Below are 19,378 nucleotides of genomic sequence, written 5' to 3' on the forward strand. Positions count from 1 at the left end.
GGTAAGGATGGTAAAGACACACTTTATTATAACAGGGAAATAAAGAGACTAAGAAGGAGGTGCAGATTGGAAATAAATAGAGTTAGAAATGGCTGTGGAAGTAAAGAGAAATTGAAGGAAATGAATAGGAAATTGAATCTAGCAAAGAAATCAGCTAAGGATAACATGATGCCAAGCATAATTAGCAGTCGTACAAATTTTAGTGAAAATTGGAAGGGTATGCACAGGTACTTTAAGGCAGAAACAGGTTCCAAGAAGGGTATTCTAGGAATCATTACTGAACAAAGGGAGTGTGAATGTGAGGATCTTCAAAAGGCAGAAGTATTCAGTCAGCAGTATGTAAAGATGGTTGGTTGCAAGGACAATCTCCAGATAGAGGAGGTGACTAATGCTAAAGAAGTATTAAAATTTATCTATGGTAACAATGACATTTACAATAAGATACAAAAGTTGAAAACTAGAAAAGCAGCTGGAATTGATAAGATTTCTGGGGATGTACTAAAGGCAATGGGTTGGGATATAGTAACCATATTTGAAGTAGCTATTTGATTATTGTTTGCACGAAGGAGCTATACTAAATGAATGGAGAGTTGATATAGTAGCCCCTGTGTACAAAGGAAAGGATGATAGACATAAAGTTGAATATAAAGGCCAGTCAATTTGACATGCATGGCATGTAAGCTTTGGGAAAGCATTCTTTCTGATTATATTAGACATGTTTGCAAAATTAATTACTGGTTAGGAAGAAGGCAGTTCGGGTTTAGGGATGGTTATTCCTCTGAAGCTCAACTTGTAGGATTCCAGCAAGATATAGCAGATATCTTGGATTCAGGAGGTCAAATGGACTGTATCGCGATTGACCTGTCTATGGCATTTGATAGGGTAGATCATGGGAGACTACTGGCAAAAATGAGTGCAATTGGACCAGGCAAAAGATTGACTGAATGGGTTGCTATATTATTAGAAATTAGATCTCAGGGAATTAGAGTAGGCAGAGCTTTATCTGACCCTGTAATAATTAAGAGGGGAATTCCTCAAGGCAGTATTATTGTACCTTTATGTTTTCTTGTATATATAAATGATATGAGTAAAGAAGTGGAATCAGAGATAATGCTTTTTGCGGATGATGTTATTCTGTACAGAGTAATAAATAAGTTACAAGTTTGTGAGCAACTGCAAAATGACCTTGATAATGTTGTGAGATGGATAGCAGGCAATTTCACCATTAATCCTGCCTTACGAAGGCGACTCAGGACCTCTTTCAGATGATCTAGATGTTCTTCAAAGGTCTCAGAAAATACGACGACATCATCAAGATAATGGTATAAATACTCGAATTTGATGTCGGAGAAGACCCTGTCTAGCAGTCTCGTAAGCACAGATGCTGCTGTGGGAAGCCCGAAAGGCATGCTGTCATACTCATACAAGTTCCAGTTCGTGGCAAACGCTGTAAGATGTTTAGATTCTTCAGCCAGAGGTATCTGGTTATAAGCCTGATTGAGGTCTAAGATGGTGAAGAACTTAGCCTTTCGAAACCATGAAAAACAAGAGTGAAGGTCTGGAAGGGGCACAGATTGTAACACCACCTTCCGATTTAAAGCCCTATAGTCAATCACAGGCCTGAAGCCACCTTGGGGTTTCGGAACTAGGAAAATAGGCGATGAATACGCCGACTTAGAGGGCCGAATTATACCATCTTTTAACATTTGATCTATGATTTCCTTCAGAGCCTTCATTTTAGGTGGAGATAACCTATAAGGAGGAAATCGAGTCCGTAACCTTAGTCTGGTATTCGATGAGGTCAGTAACACCAAGAGTATCAGAGAAAACTTCTGAAAACGACTGACACAACTTGCGAATACTCTCAGCCTGGTCCTCAGGTAGATGTCTAAGATCTAACAACATCTCATCCTGGGTAGGCGAAACAGATGAACATGATACAGAATTACATTTTAGTAAAGGGATTTTGAAATTACTCGCAAATTTGAAGGTGCATGACTTGCTCTGAATGTCGAGGACTAGACCGGTGTGCGATATGAAATCCGCCCCCAATATAATGGGGCAAGACAAATGCTTAGCCACAAACAGTTTAACTTTCCAAGTAAATTTAGCAATTCTAATTTTGGCATATAGAAAACCTAAAATTTCTAATGGAGAAGTGTTAGCCAAAATGCATTGAACTGAAGACGAACAAAAATCAGGAAGTTTACGAACAGATTTTAATTTAGAGTACCACTTGGCCGAAATAATGGAACAAAAACTGCCTGAGTCTAAAAGAGCAGTTACAGGCTCATTATTTAATTCAATTTTGAGAAATGGAAAAGGTGCGGGGGGATCCGCCGCAATCTTAAGACATTCTTTGGGACCTTCAAAAGATAAATTAGAAGACTGAGTTTTCCCTGTGATTTCGGCAGGTTTACTTGGGGCTGAGCCTCGGAAAGATGAGTTAGCCGACTCAGCCGAAGCCACTAGTCACTTTTGATTGTTGGTGGAAGTTGCACCCAAAGTTGAGCAGGAGGGAGTGCTATTCGAATTCGGGCAATTTTTGGCAATATGGGAGAAAGCGCCGCATTTAAAACAGCCTTGGGATAACCCTGCTCCATTCCTTGTCCCGCTAGATTTAATCAAGGGACACTTATTACGTAGATGATCTGCCGACCCACAAGCATAACATTTGCGGATTGGGGGAGTTCGGCGAGGTGGAGGCCGAAAATTACTCGAAGGTGGAGGGGGCTCCTTCGCGACACGTAAGGTGTCGGCATATCTAACCCCTTCGGCTGAGACAGTCATAGCTTCCAACTCGGCAAAAGTTTGCGAACGCGACGCAAAACACAAGTATGACCTGTAAGATGGGGAAATTCCTTCCACAATAGCCTGTACAATTTGATCTTCAGGAAAATGTAGAGCAAATACCCTAGTGTAAAATTTAATGTCTTGGATGAAGTCGGCAAGATTTTCATCCAGTCGCTGTACTCTATAATAGTACTTCTGTATAAGAGATGACCTTGCCCTAGCCAGAATGAAGTTAGCTAATAGATGGGCGTGGAAGTCTTCTATAGATGATTGTTCATCAATGGCTCTTACTATTTTGTCAGAGAGGACACCAATGGAATAAGGGTAAATTATCTGAAGGATTTGACATAGAGAAAGAGAAAACACAAGAGCATGATCTTGGAATTCAACTAAAAACCTTAAGAATGAAATAACGTCACTGGTAGAGTTAACAGAAAACTTAGAAATACCCCTGAGCAACATGGCTAATGGGTGAGGCAAACTACTGAACCCGGGTGACATAGTAGGTAACGGCCTAATGGGTGGAGAAGCAGCAGTTTCAGAGAGTGCATTATTTAACACAAAGGGAGGAATGGATGTGCAACGACCGGACTCAGTTTCTAATGGAACAGATGTTTGTTGGACTTCTACAGATTTCCTACTTTCTTCCCCCGTGGGAGAATGCTCCTTGCTAACTACGTTTACCAGAGTGGGTTGGTCGGTTTTGGGAGGTACTGCCCCAGTTAACAATAGGCTAACCTTACTGGACAATTTAGAAAGGTTTTCGAGAAGAGCACTAGCCTCCTTCCCTTGAATGTCATTTAACTTAAGAGACAATAGATCAGTAACCCTATTGTAAAAATGGAACAGTCTAGTTTGTACACGTTTAAGTTGATTTGGGGAGGGATCCCCTCCTTCAGAAAAACTAACTATGGATGCTAGCTCAGTAGTATTGTCAGTGATCGTGGAGAGAGCGTCGTCAATCTCTTTCTCTCCCAAAGTTGGGGTGGTAATCGGCAAATCAAGAGAATCTTTAAGCTTAGTGGTATCGGCCGACACCGTGCCTCCAGATTGAACATTTCTAATAGTTAATTCGTAAATCAATTCTTCCTTTTGCAAATAGCCGGGGTGTAGGATATCGCGAGGGCCGGACATGATGACAGACACTTTACAAATTTAGAAAAATTGAAAAATTCCAGTGACGGAGAGAAAATCAAAAACAATGTTTAGCCGTCAAAATGGGCTAAATTTAGACCCATTCAACCACGCTCTGCTACCACTTGTTACCGTGTTCTGGTGGATCAGCAGAGGTGAAAGAAGGTGCGGGCTGGAATGGGTCTAACTACAAGTCCGAAAGATGAATTTAAAATTTAAATGAAGGTTATATTTTCAACAAATAACAACATTTAACAATTTTCACTAAGTAAAATAAAAATAAATATTCAGATACAATAATCATTTTTACAAGCGAAAACACAAGTTAAGGTGCCTTTACAAATCCTGGGCTTCGAGCCCCAATTCGGCAATCCTTGAGCTCTCAGCTCACAACCACAAAGTACCAAAGTGCAGAAAACCCCTAATTACACGGAGCACTTGCTCCCCACTTTCATCCTCAAGCCTCCCAGAGGCACTTTTCAAACCCAAGAAAGAGCTGAGCCGCTCTCAATTTTTTTTTTTTTTTTCCAAGGTTCGAACCCCACTATCGGCAGCCCTGAAAATGGTTTTCCGTGGTTTCCCATTTTCACACCAGGCAAATGCTGGGGCTGTACCTCAATTAAGGCCACGGCCGCTTCCTTCCCACTCCTAGCCCTTCCCTGTCCCATCGTCGCCATAAGACCTATCTGTGTCGGAGCGACGTAAAGCAACTAGCAAAAAAAAAGAAAAAAAAAATTTTCAAGCCTATTAAAGGCATTACCTAGAGTTCAGAATCCACTGCCATCAAGGCACAACTTACAAATATAAACAGGGGTATCTCGTACCCAATCTACTGGGCCTTCGTGGAAAAAGAACAAATTAATTAAATGGCCCCAAAATACCAAGATGAAAGGAGGCGTGAACTTGCACTCCTACATGAAGCTTGTTAAAACCTAAGTGGTGCTAGGCCGATAAGCAGGGGCTATTCCCATACTATGGAGGTGACACGTATACAGAATAAATTTAACACATTAAGAAGGAATAGAAGAACGGTTACAAAAATGTAGTCACCTCAAATTCAAGATGAAGGGGAGCTCAAGAGGGTAAGGCACTCTCTATCCCCGATTTATAGTTAACATTATATGAAAATTTTACAAAGACCAGAAAGATTTTACATGTTTCAATGGATTGTTTACATATTAAAGGTTTCGGACCTGCCCGGAGGGTTAAACTGCTGAGCTAGCAAGAAATAAAGATGTTAAACGGCCATTACTTTGTTGAAGAACGGCTGCCTGAAGAAAGAGGCGCTTCCCGCCCCCTGCTACATATCCACACACTGAGCTAGATGTTGTTCGAGTGGCCAAGAGCCGTGAAAATCAGCAGTTTTTAAACCCTCGTGGAAGCTTCGAGACCTTTCATGAATAATAAAGACACACTCGCTCAACTTGATTGGGTAGCTAAAAGTTATAAATCAACATCGAAGAAGAAAGACACTATTGGTCAAAAACTAATTAAAGAAATTCGGGATTGGCTGAGTTCAAAACTGGCGGAAAGAAAGATTAATATTGCCAACCCAAAAAATGAAAGAACAAAATTTAGTAAAGACAAACTTTCGAATACAAAATTTCTTCAAAAAGTTCCTTCCCTTCGCACCAGGGTGCATGATCATAGTTTTTTAGTAGAGACATCTGTCAGAGAAGGTCCACACTTCTTGATCAACCAAAAAAAACAAAAACAAATCGAAATACACACAGTGGCATCTTCTGAGGAACTGTTGGATTAATTCAGTTGTTAAAGTTCAGAGTTTCTCCGGTAGAAGGTAATTTAAGGCAGAAAATTCAAATGTGCGGCGTATAGGTGTACCAACCGGTACAATAATGAAAGACCAGAAATGCACATTTCACTCATATCCTGCTGTACTTCTTAATGCTCTTTTAAATGAAACTGTGGTTGGTATTCCTGGGATCTGAACTTAAAATACTTGCAGTAACCACATGGCCATCATCATTAACTTTTTTTCTTTACACATTGAACACTGACATATTTGTAATTTTGTATACTTATGTATACTGAGAATTTTAGCATATCTTGAGGCTTTATAATTTCAACACTTTTTGAGATAAATGAATTATTCTTGTTGTATCTGAAACTACAATTATATGCCCCAGCACTGAACTCGTTTAGTTCTTTGATTTTTGAGACTGAAATATGAAAGGGGCCCAATTTATTCACCGCATTTTTGAGCTTTTCTAAATTTTTATTTATTTCAAATCATGTATGTAATTAACCTTTTTGTTCATATTTATGTACATCTAATATTGTCTCAATCAATCAATCAATCAATCAATCAATCAATCAATCAATCAATCAATCAATCACTACTGATTTGCATTTAGGGCAGTTGCTCAGGTGGCAATTGCAAAGAAATTGGACATTTATTGAACATCGCTCTTGGTAAATTATTCCAATCCCTAACTCCCCTTCCTATGAATAAATATTTGCCCCAATTTGTCCGCTTTAATTCCAGCTTTATCTTCATATTGTGATCTTTCCTACTTTTAATGACATAACTCAAACTTATTCGTCTACTGATGTCATTCCACGCCATCTCTCCACTGACAGCTCGGGAACATACCACTTATAATACCAATATAGTTGGTCCGTTGTTGGACATTATAAATTTACCAGCGAACTCATTCCTGGTTGCCAGCGTGTTGCCCCAGTGTGCTAAGTGCTAAGTTGGGCTCATCTGTTGGTAAATAGCACACCTACCAAGACGTGTGGCTAGTGCATACCGTGGAGACCACTGCGTAGGCTACTTGGCCACCGGCAGTGCCAGTGCACTATGAGAGACTTGTCTCATTTTCAAAAATTGATGTCTGCCTGGCCATCAGATGATACAGATGTTGATTCCCATAGGAAACTTGAAGTATTTGTCCCAAATGAGTAAATTTATAATACGAATATAGTTCGTCTGTTATTGGACATTATAAATTTTCCAGCTAACTCATTCCCGGTTGCCAGCGTTTTGCCCCCCGTGTGCTAGGTTGGGCTCGTCAGTTGGTATCTAGCACACTTACCAAGACGCATGGCTAGTGCATACCATGGAGGCCACTGCATAGGCTACTTGGAACCACTGGCAGTGCCAATGCACTATGAGAGACGTTTGTCTCATTTTCAAAAATTGATGCCTGCCTGGCCATCAGATGATACAGATGTTGATTCCCATAGGGAACTTGAAATATTTGTCTCGAATGAGTAAATTTATAACACCAATATACAGAGGTGTGAAAATTATTACACTCAAGATGATTTTCTTTTAAAATGAGCACATTTTATTGTCCAAGAACAATTTTTCATCAATTGAACAGTACATTAGTAGTTTGTGTGCATGCCCTTCTTCTTGATAAGCAGTTCAACATGCCTTGGCGTGCTTTCTATAAGTCTTGAGCATGCGTTTTTGATATCATCCTCATGATGCCCTATTTGGATCAGCTTCTTGATGAGTTGCAAACTTCGTTGTAATGTTGTACGTTGTTTTAAGTTAAGAAGTGGGTAACTGACTTAGCTTTATGGCAAGGTGCACCATCGTGCATGAATACAAAATCTCCCTCAGGAAACCAGTCCTTTACCTGGCGTAGAAGCCTTTTTTTCCAGAACTTTCCTATACTGTATTTGATTCATTGTACCTTCCACAATATAAATATAAGACAATATAAAGACGGCCTTCACCCTTTGCCGACGTGACACTCCACACCATAATAGATGTGGGATGTTTTACGGTTTGTGCTATACAGAGCTCAGAAAATTCCTCTTCAGTCGTTCTTCTCACACATTGGCTACTTTCTTCATATATGGAGAATATAGACTCATCAGAAAAACAGACCTGAGAAAGAAACAATTCATTCATGATAAGCCCATGATTTCAGATGCTACATGCTTACAAAAACAGTACTGAAAAGAGGAGAATTTCCACTTGCATTTTTGCTAGTTTGTATTGAAATAAAATTATTATATTTTAAGGGGAATTTTCTTTTACAAATTTATAATTTCCTTTAACATAGATTATTTACCTTGCTGCAATCATCTCCAAACTGACTTCTGACTTCATGAGCCCATTTAAGTCTCTTTGCAGCCATTGCAGGGGTAAGTTTTGCTTTTTTGCGTGGGCGTCGTGCTGGACGACCAGCACTAATAAGCCTTCTGCAAACTGTTGAGGTACAAACGTCGACTCCATACGTCTCCAGAGACTTCTTTAAATCTTTACAACTTTACAGTTGCAACTTTTCTTGGCGATAGATAATTTTTCCGACCCATAACCCACAAAATTTGAAAAACGTGAGAATCCTTCCTGCTGCATTTTCACCACTTAGGTTAAAAACTATTAAACATTTCCTAATATCAGTATCTTGAAAGTATGGCCAGTTGTAGATGCCAGACCTTAAATGTACCATAAATATCTGTTTTAGTTATTATGTTCTTTTTTTATGGTACTACAGAGGAATCTGGGCCTGATTGTGAAACTGATTGTGCTGAAGTGGGGTCACTTCTAAGACGTGCTGGTGAAAACAGACGTGCAGCTGAGACAGTAGCAAGGCATCTTCTTGGAAGATTAGACAATGCTGCGACAAGTAATGCGATTACTATTAGTGCTGCTCCATGGGAAGAGTATAGCCATACTACAAGGTAAGTTGCATAACAGTAAAGAAAAATAATTAGAATATGGTAAAGTAGACTGGGTACTTGAATAGGGGGAATAATTTTATACTCTGTGCTTACTTTTAAGTTGAAGGCATTATCTGCCAACATCAGTGGCACAGTCAGTTAGTTACTGGCCATCTGATCCCTAGATAATGAGTACAATCTTGGCTAAGACTGGTTGCATCTAATGCTTAAAGTGCTGCATGTTATCACTAAAAGTGTCAGGAACTATACATAGCTTCTGATGCAGTCCCTTATTTATTGGCTTGTAGTTTATTTATGTAGGACAGATAGCAGCACTAATGACTTGCTTTATAGAAAAGAAAGTACGTTGTTTCTAAATATGTCACCATATTCCTACTATGCTGGTTTATTTTTCATGTTCTCTGTGCTGCTGTTTGTGTGAAATTCTTCTTGCTTGCGGCCATGTGCTTGTCACATGTTTGTAAGAATAATGGCAGCCAACTCTGTTTGTAAACAATGATGATTTCGCCAGTTATGAGAATTCTCATTGTGATGATGTTGACTACATCGTTGGATGATGAATAATACCTTTGTTCATGATGATATTGTGGAAAGTTTCACACTCCCCACTTAAGCGAATTTCCCAAAGGTAAACAGTATCTTTTTCTTTAAAAGAGCTTCCAAATACGAATGATCATGACTGTAACATCTTCATTTTTTGAGATATAAGATTCCTCGTAAAAGGAATTCATCTCCGTTTTCATCCCCCTCTCCCCTAGTTGGTTACCCCCCAAATGCGTGTTTCTTTATTTTTAAAGGAGATTCCAAATACCAGTTTTCACGTTTGTAACATCTAGATTTTTGGAATATATATTCATACTAGCAAGATACCCGTGCTTCGCTACGGTATTATACTGAAATTTATAATTGAATGCTAATTGTTTTAGATATATAATCCGCCGAAATTCGCGATCTGACTCGTTTTCTGCGAGAATCCGCCAAAATTCGCGATCTGACACGTTTTCTAATAGATTACGGTATGTTTCCTCACATTTTTCAATCTTTCTTTCCAGCAATCGATTTCGTACTTCCCGGGCTAGGTCCAGATATTCCACCCCGTCAGTTGGGTCCCTAAATCTTTGCCATCTTTTCCTATAAGCGTTTTTAATATGGATCAAATCCTTCAGGAGATCCGGCGTGGTGTCGTGTTAGGTGCCTTGGCGGTACTGAACCCGCGGCCGGACTGCATTCTTAGTCATTACCCGTCCAAGACCATTTTCCAGGGGGGTCCGCACATTTGACAACGGTCCAGAACATTATTATTATTATTATTATTATTATTATTATTATTATTATTATTATTATTATTATTATTATTAAAAGATGTTCTGAACCCCACAGCAAGCTGCAAGATCGCTACTTGGCGGTAAATTACATCTGCTGCCAGTGTCATTGTTACAATGTGACCAGCACCATCGTCGCGCGCAGGCAAGTGTGCGGGATTTCTGGCGATACCAATGACATACTTCCGTGCATTGTTGACCTTATTATAGAGGTGAACAATTTGACGGTCCATCTCATTCCTATCGTTTATTTCAAATGTGTTTAAATTTTTATTTACATGCCAGGAGGATCTACTGTAATCTAAGAACGTTCTCCGAAGGAAAAGATGGCTGTTGAAAACCAGCCCAGGAAAGATTAAAAATGATCGGTTTATGATCAGAATAAGTACATCGAAACTATATAGCCTGTTTCCAGTCATTCGACAGGGTCAGGAATGGAATGAATAAAGCCCCATCTAGCAGCGACAATAGGAATTGTGCCGGCTGCCGAAGCACACCTCTGGGGCAATGATCGTTGAATGACAAATGAAATGAAATATTGGACAGTGTTGCTGGAATGAATGATGAGAGAGAAAATCGAAGTATCCGGAGAAAAACCTGTCCCGCCTCCGTTTTGTCCAGCACGAATGTCACATGGAGTGACCGGGATTTGAACCACGGAACCCAGCTGCGAGAGGCCGGCGCGCTGCCGCCTGAGCAACGGAGGCTCCTTAAGTACATTATGAACAGTAAAATCAATTGATCTCACCTCCTTTTACACCCCACCGCCGTTAAATTTATTTACACCCCCCCCCCAAAAAAAATAGAAGACGTGTTTCTTTATGTTTAAAAGATATTCCAAACACCAATGTTCACATCTGTTACATTCAGTTTTGAGATATAAGTATCCCCATAAAAATAATTCACTTTATTTTCACTTCCTTTCACACTCCCCTCCCCCCCACCCCGTAAGTGAATTTTCCGGCAAAATATACTTGTTTCCTTAATAGTAAAGGATCTTCTAAATAGTAATTATCACGACTCTAACTTCTTCAGTTTTTGATTTATGTGTCTTCATGAAAGGAATTCAACTCCTTTTCACTCCCGCCCCCCAAACGCGTTTTTCTTTGTTTAAGGAGATTCAAATACCAATTTTCACGTCCGTAACAACTTAAGTTTCTATTAGATGTATGTATTCTCATACAATTAATTCAATTAATTTTTCAATTCTTTCACCACCCCCCCTTCATTGTATTTTCCGAGAATACGTGTTTCTTTACTTTTAAAGCAGATTCCAAAGCAGATTTCACGTCTGTAATATCTTCATTTTTGAGATATCAGTACCCTAATTAAAAGAATTCAACACCATTTTCAGTCACTTTTACCCCCCCCCCCTTCCACCCAAGTGGTATTTCCGAAAGCTGAAAATACACGTTTCTTTATTTTTAATAGAGATAAAAATACCATTTTTCACTTCTGTAACATGTTAAGTTTTTGAGATATACTGTAGAAATTCGCTTTTTAAAATTTCACCCCTTTTTATTTCCCCTTACGTGGAGTTTCCGAAAACAAATCAAGTATCTTTCTTTACATTTACAGGAGATTCCAAATACCCACTTTTTACGTCTATAACATTTTACGTTTCTCAGATATTCTGTAGATATAGTCTTTCAAAAAATTCACCCCAGTTTGTCACTCCTGTTTAACCCCCATTAATTGGATTTTCCAAAAACAAAAAAATACTTGTTTCCTTATTTTTAAAGGAGCTCCCATATACAAATTTTCAGTTCCGTAATATTTTCAGTTTCTGAGATATATGTATCCTCATTAAAGGCATTCATCCCATTATTCACCCATTCAAAATACCTGTTTCTTTATTTTTAAAGTAAATCCCAAATACCAATTTTCAGGTCTGTAATATCTTCAGGTTCTGAAATATAAGTAGCCTCATTAAAGGCATTCAACCGCTTTTTCACCCTTTTCCACCCTTCCAATTGGGATTTTCCGAAAACAAAAAAATACGTGTTTCTTTATTTTTAAAGGAGATTCTAAATGCCAATTTTTACATCTTTAAACTTTAAAAGTTTTGAGATATAGATAGACTCATTTTAAAAATTCACCCCCTTTTCACACCCCCCATTAATTGGATTTTCCAAAAACAAAAAATATGTTTCTTTATTTTTAAAGGAGATCCTAAACACCAATTTTCAGGTCTGTAATATCTTCAGTTTCTGAGATATAAGTATCCTCATGAAAGTCATTCAACCACGTTTTCACCCCTTTTCACCCCTCCTATTGGGATTTTCCGAAAACAAAAAAATACGTGTTTCTTTGTTTTTAATGAAGATTCTAAGTACCAATTTTTACATCTGTAAAATTTAAGAGTTTTGAGATATAGATGCATCCATTTTAAAAATTCACCCCCTTTTCACCCTCCCATTAATTGGATTTCCCCCAAACAAAAAAATACGTGTTTCTTTATATTTTAAAAGAGATCAAAAGTACCAATTTTCATGTCTGTAATATCTTCAGTTTCTGTGATATAAGTACCGGTATCCCGATTAAAGGCATTCAACCCCTTTTTCACCCTTTTGTGCCCCTCCTATTGGGATTGTCTCAAAACAAAAAAATACGTGTTTCCTTATTTTTAAAGAAGATTCTAAATACCAATTTTCACATCTGTAAACTTTTAAAGTTTTGAGATATAGACACACTCATTTTAAAATTTCACCCCCCTTTTCACCCCCTTAGCGACGGAATATCCAAAAACCCTCTCTTAGCGAGCACCTACATCTTAATATGAATATATGTCCAAAATTTCATTTCTTTATGTCCAGTAGTTTTGGCTCGGCGATGATGAATCAGTCAGTCAGTCAGTCAGTCAGGACAAGCTACTTTATATATATAGATGAATAATTCAACTAATTGTTACGTTTTCAGATATACTGTATATATGCTAGTTTTAAAAAATTCACCCCCTTTATAGTTCCTCTTAAGTGGAGTTTCCATAAACAAATCACCTATATTTCTTTACTTTTAGAGGAGATTCCAAATACCAGTTTTCAAATCTGTAATATGTTAACTTATGTGTCTGAGATAATTTGCAGATATAGTCTTCTTTTTTTTTATTCACTCCGTTTGTCACTCCTTTTCACCCCCTATTCATCGGATTATCCAAAAGCACAAAAATACGTGTTTCTTTATTTTCAAAGGAGATTCCAAATACCAATTTTCATGTCTGTAACACCTTCAGTTTTTGAGATATAAGACTCGTCATAAAAGGTGTTCAACCCCTTTTTCCCATTTTTCATCCCCATTAATGGGATTTTCCAAAAACAAAAAAATACTTGTTTCCTTATTTTTAATGGAGATTCCAAATACCAATTTTTACGTCTGTAAACTTTTAAGTTCTTGAGGTATAGATATCCTCATTTGAAAAATTCACCCCCCTTTCAATCCCCTTAGCGACGGAATATCCAAAAATCCTCCCTTAGCGAGCACCTTCATGTTGATGTGAATGTATCTCCAAAATTTAATTTCTTTATGTCCAATAGTTTTGGCTCGGTGATGATGAGTCAGTCAGTCAGTCAGTCAGTCAGTCAGTCAGTCAGTCAGGACAAGTTATTTTATATATATAGATATAGGAGCATTAAAAGAACACGACCGGGTGAGTTGGCCATGCGGGAGATCCGGGAGATAGTGGGTTCGAATCCCACTGTCGGCAGTCCTGAAGATGGTTTTCCATGGTTTCCCATTTTCACACCAGGCAAATGCTGGGGCTGTACCTTAATTAGGGCCATGGTCACTTCCTTCCAACTCCTAGGCCTTTGCTATCCCATCGTCGCCATGAGACCTATCTGTGTTGGTGCGACATAAAGCCACTAGCAAAAAAAAAAAAAAAAAAAAAAAAATCCTATCTAGACATGACTTGATTTGTACTTGTTTGTCCCTTTCCATTGCTCATTCTATGCTTTGAATGCACTGCAATTCATACTATAGATTTACTCCATATAAACTGAAAGGTAGTGTGGCTTGTGTTGCTGAAATATGTTTAGATAAAACTTCCTTATAGGGTATACCTAACTCCTTATGTAGCAATGATACTATTAACATAACTAGACATGCAAAATTGAGGTCCAACCCTCTTTCACTGGCATCCTTGTATGAGTTGCATTATTAAGCATACGTCACAACATATCAACATAAAATGAAATCCCAGATAGGTGGTGTCTGTGTTTGTGCAGGCTCATCATGAGAATGAACCAAAGGAATTTGCAAGTAATCAGCTTCATTTTCCGTATCAAAATCTAATCACTGAGATTTAAAATATTAAAATTCTTCCATCGTTTTGATACTTTTTTATTTGCCTTTTAGCAAATTTTTATTTGTCAACAGTACATGTTTCGTTCCTACTTAGGAACATCCTCAGCTGTTATTAAAGCTTAGGTGAACTGCTAAGATTTTAAACACGTTAATTTGCAGGTACATTGATTCTCTTAAAAACTACTAAAATACCGATTAAATTAAATGATATTAAAAACAATGTAGGGGTTAGTGTGTTAATGATATGAGAACGGATGATTACATAGTTGGTCAGCTTAAAAACTATTACTATTCATTTGAATAGTTGTTAAAAAAATTTCATTTTGTTACATTAAAAATGTCTGTTTGTTTGCGGTTAAAAAGTTTTAAAAATGTTTGTCTTCGTGACGCTGTTCAAATTGTTGAATGTTTCTTCTTCCGTTCCTTCCAGGTAAGTTGTTATATATTATGAGTTTGCTTAAAGTGCCTTTGATTGAGTCTAATGTGGAACTTTGAAGCTGATTGCTGATCAATTTATGGGAAGGGAGCTTCGTCTTAATTTCTGGCTATTGTTAGACTCCAATTCTACTGTGACCCTGGAGGGACTTTTGATGCTGCTTTACGTCTAGTCTAGTATACTAGTATACTAAATTGATCAGCAGTCAGCTTCAAAGTTCCACATTAGACTCAATCAAAGGCACTTTAAGCAAACTCATAATATATAACAACTTACCTGGAAGGAACGGAAGAAGAAACATTCAACAATTTGAACAGTGTCACGAAGACAAACATTTTTAAAACTTTTTAACCGCAAACAAACAGACATTTTTAATGTAACAAAATGAAAATTTTTTAAACAACTATTCAAATGAATAGACATAGTTTTTAAGCTGACCAACTATGTAATCATCCGTTCTCATATCATTAACACACTAACCCCTACATTGTTGTTAATATCATTTAATTTAATTGGTATTTTAGTAGTTTTTAAGAGAATCAATGTACCTGCAAATTAACGTGTTTAAAATCTTAATAATTCACCTAAGCTTTAATAACAGCTGAGGATGTTCCTAAGTAGGAATGAAACATGTACTGTTGACAAATAAAAATTTGCTAAAAGGCAAATAAAAAAGTATCAAAACAGTCTCAAAGGAATTTGCCGCTTTTTCACCATTGTAGAGAGCACTTATCAGGAAAGGCGTCAAATATTGGCGATTTTAGTGTAGAGAATTGTTATGTAGATTAATGTCCCTTCTCTGCCATAATTATGCATGACAGATATCTCCAGTTTCAAAGAAATTAAATTACTGTCTCTAGTGAAATCTCATTCTTAGCCTTCTGTAGCCTTTTCATTAGTAGACTACTTACCGTATGATCCAGTGTTGGCATTTAACTGACATTTTCATGACATTATAAAGCTTTAATCTAGTGAGGCTTGAAGGGATGGATGAAAAACATGATACTGTGAAAATTTGAGGTAATATTAACATGGTTGTTGCCAGCAAAGTTCAATTGGTCTCTCTTGTTGTTTCAGTACAAGCTCATCAGGAGACTGTGAATGGGGCCAAGGAGAAGAGAGGCGGTTACGAGATCACATAGGAAAATTAAAAACTGAGCGTAATTCCGTTCGAGCAACTGTTGTGGAACTGGAAAGTTGTCATGTTGAACCTTTGATTAACAGACAACCAATCTCTCTAGCTGAAGCACGAAAATTAGATCTTGAGACCGCAGTTCTCATGCAAGTAAGTATAGATTTATATTGTTTGTTCAGTTGGAAATAAGTAATATATATGAATAAAATTGTTAAGGTTGCATTTGACATCTGTTTGGCCTCTCATAACAGGGAAACAGTAAGATATATTTCTAACTATGTGTTGAAATAGTAATTTTTAAAAAAATATTAAAAAATCATCAAATAGACTGGAGGTTTACTGTAAAATTTAAACAGTTACTTTGCCTGTCCATGATTGAATATTAATTTTAGGGGAACTTAAGCAAAATCTGAATATTTTCTTCTGCTATGTACAATTTTTTTCTCCTCAATGAATTGAGTTATAAAAAATGGGTTATGTGAAGTCAAAATCCCAAGTCATCGTATATAGTCGGTAGAAGTCACCAGTCTGCAATGCTGTCCCTGTATTGTTTGAGGGCGAAATATATGAAATAAAGTGTATCTTTGTACTCATCAGACGTAAAGTATCACAAGTTCTTGGCATGCTTGGTGATGGACATGAGTCAGTGCAGCTTCACAGTACCAAGTGAATTGTAGTATTGCAGTCGCTTAAGTGCAGCCAGTATCCAGTAATCGGGAGACAGTGGGTTCGAGCCCCACTGTCAGCAGCCCTGAAGATGGTTTTCCGTGGTTTCCCATTTTCACACCAGGCAAATGCCGGGGCTGTACCTTAATTAAGGCCACGGCCACTTCCTTCCACTTCCTAGGCCTCTCCTATCCCATCATCGCCATAAGAGCTATCTGTGTCAGTGCGACGTAAAGCAAATAGCAAAAAATAAAAAATAAAAAAATAAATAAATAAATTGTAGTATAGCAGTGAAAGTGGCCAACACTTGTAAAAGAGTGAAGTTTTGTGTTTACTCAAAATATCCCTACATTATTTTATGTATTGGGTATACCATTTCTTTCTGAAATATAACATCAAGAAAAATGGATCACCAGGACTGTGCATTTAGAAGTCCAACCACAATCAGTGCTACCAACATGAAGTGCTCAGTGGACAACTTCATTATGATTCAGTTCATTGTTGGTGATATTGTGGAAAACTGTGGTATCGAAGTATACAGAGAAACAAGGTGAATTGTCTATCCACTAAGAATTATTTATTTGCTGATCAGTTCCAGCTATCAGGCCATCTTCAGAGCAACTATTGGCATAGTTACAGATCTGTTCACACATTTCATCCTGAATCAGTGCAATACCAAATATTGCTATAATATCGGCCTCCTCCTCTTTGACGTGCCACCATCTGACACTAACTGGTTGTGTTCATGCTACATGTTCAGTTTTGGTGGCTTGACACGTAACTTGCAGATAATTGGTTGGTGGGTTGTTGCGACTGTTTCATAAGTTACAACTTTAACATCAAGCAAGATCTCAACACCAGACAAATATATCATCAATTTGCATTGCCATTGTGCTGCTTGTTTGTGATTAAGTATTTATCATACTTTTTGAACCACGTATAGGTGATGGCTGGAGAATGTACCATTGTTGTTGTTCTTTCTGCATCCATGTCTGCTGCAGGCTGCATGATCTTCTTTTCTATATCTGACATGTCTGTTGATATCACTGGCAACTATGCTAACTACTAGACCAGGGCAGTGGTCCTTAAAATTAAAAAAAGGAAAAAATACATTGTAAAATAAATAAAATAAACATATAAAGGAAATGTATTGGTGGTAGTGGATTATGAATGTGCAATAAAAGAGTTCATATTTGAAACTCAGCGTGCTTTCCAATCAACAGTTTTGATCTCTTCCAAATGATAACTCAAATGACAGTTGCCTAGTAGTCTGCCAAAATCAGTTACTGATTTATTGTGATCTAAGAAGGAGTCCCAGTTGTATGGACTGCAAAATCCAGCATTGCAGAGGGGGAGGGCAAAATATTTAGGAATTTTATAGGAGGTTAATATCGATTGTTTTCGTTAGCTTTGATTTTTTTCTGTTTGCTACCAGGTGGTTACCGGTAGGTTGGTCATTCTGGAAATTGTATAAATTGTATCACAAGATAATTTTGATTTTATTCCTAGACAACAAGGTTGGCCATTCTGGTTGTGAAGTAAACGTTTCTATGTTGTTTAGTATGTATTTTTCATTCTTCATCTATGAAATTTCATGTAGTATTTGTTACAAGCAAGAGCGTACCTCTATAAGACAATGTGGCTGAAATAAGTGGAGCAGCTAAAAGACATAAAAATTGATTGCAGGATTCAGAAATTGAAAGTTCCAACAAGAAATTATTGAATTTTTTAGTGCATTCTGAAATCAATATTCATGTACCCAGTGAAGATAATAGTGGATTCATATCTTTCAGATCAGACTCTGAGAGAAGTACACTAACAATGAAGAAGTTCATCAAAGTAGTCAAATCTAATTGAATCCTGTGAGAGCAATCTCAGTTATAACCATAATGATAGTGAAAATAGGGCCCTTCACACTTGTGATAATTTATTGCTTTATTTAATAAAATGAGAGGATTCAACTGACAAAGGCCACTTTAACCTCATACACTACTTTGACGGAATGTTCCATCCAGTGAGTGAAAGGTGCAGACATACTTCGACGGACACATCCGTCCATGACTACCTATTGACACATATTTATGGTTACCGAGCCAGCGAGATTTGTTCTGTAAGTTTTCAAATGTAACCAACAGATGTCAGGAACTACCTGAACTTCATTTTTATATCATAAACAGTAACTCGCTCCTGGAGTAAGAAAAATAAAATGCACCTCACCGCGTGTTATTTGTAAACAAATATAGCCGCGGCCTGGAGTTGCGTGTTATTTGTAAACAAATATAGCCGCGGCCTGGAGTCGCGTGTTATTTGTAAACAAATATAGCCGCGGCCTGGAGTTGCATGTTATTTGTAAACAAATATAGCCGCAGCCTGGAGTTGCGTGTTATTTGTAAACAAATATAGCTGCAGCCTGGAGTCGTGTGTTATTTGTAAACAAATATAGCCGCGGCCTGGGAGTTGCGTGTTATTTGTAAACAAATATAGCTGCAGCCTGGAGTTGCGTGTTATTTGTAAACAAATATAGCTGCAGCCTGGAGTTGCGTGTTATTTGTAAACAAATATAGCCGCGGCCTGGGAGTCGCGTGTTATTTGTAAACAAATATAGCCGCGGCCTGGAGTGGAGCAGATGGTGTTACGGTATTCATGATTGGCTTGAGAATATTGATGTCGAGATTCACTATGAAAGTGTGTGAAGTAAAAATAATTAATCTTCAGATGATATTCATGAAGGTGAAAATGATTCTATTTCTTAAGAGCCTGCGCCAGTGGATAATTCAAGATTTACACAAGGTACAACAACATCAACAGGTAGGAATGTCAGTAATGACTGGAATCGGGAACTTGATGGTAATAAACTTACTGATGTCACATGTAAGCCAGTTTGTGAAGTTCATTCCATGGTAAAGAGAAGGTTAGAATATAATC

General features: G+C 37.7%; 1 protein-coding gene and 1 long non-coding RNA gene across 4 annotated transcripts in view; one reads left to right on the forward strand and one right to left on the reverse strand.

Moving 5' to 3' along the window:
• LOC136863922 (colorectal mutant cancer protein) overlaps positions 1 to 19,378 on the forward strand; it is an 809,530-nt gene that overhangs the window by 756,738 nt on the left and 33,414 nt on the right. For 2 of the 3 annotated variants that reach the window (XM_068226109.1, XM_068226108.1), the window contains exons 11-12: positions 8,396 to 8,592; positions 15,730 to 15,937. In XM_068226109.1, the coding sequence (XP_068082210.1) occupies positions 8,396 to 8,592; positions 15,730 to 15,937 (405 nt within the window). The remainder of the gene's footprint in view (positions 1 to 8,395; positions 8,593 to 15,729; positions 15,938 to 19,378) is intronic. The other variant, XM_068226110.1, reaches the window with a different exon arrangement.
• LOC136863924 (uncharacterized) overlaps positions 1 to 19,378 on the reverse strand; it is a 109,167-nt gene that overhangs the window by 7,067 nt on the left and 82,722 nt on the right. The gene's annotated exons all lie outside the window — the stretch shown is intronic.

The sequence above is a fragment of the Anabrus simplex genome, chromosome 2 (assembly GCF_040414725.1).
Source record: "Anabrus simplex isolate iqAnaSimp1 chromosome 2, ASM4041472v1, whole genome shotgun sequence".
Lineage (NCBI taxonomy): Eukaryota > Metazoa > Arthropoda > Insecta > Orthoptera > Tettigoniidae > Anabrus > Anabrus simplex.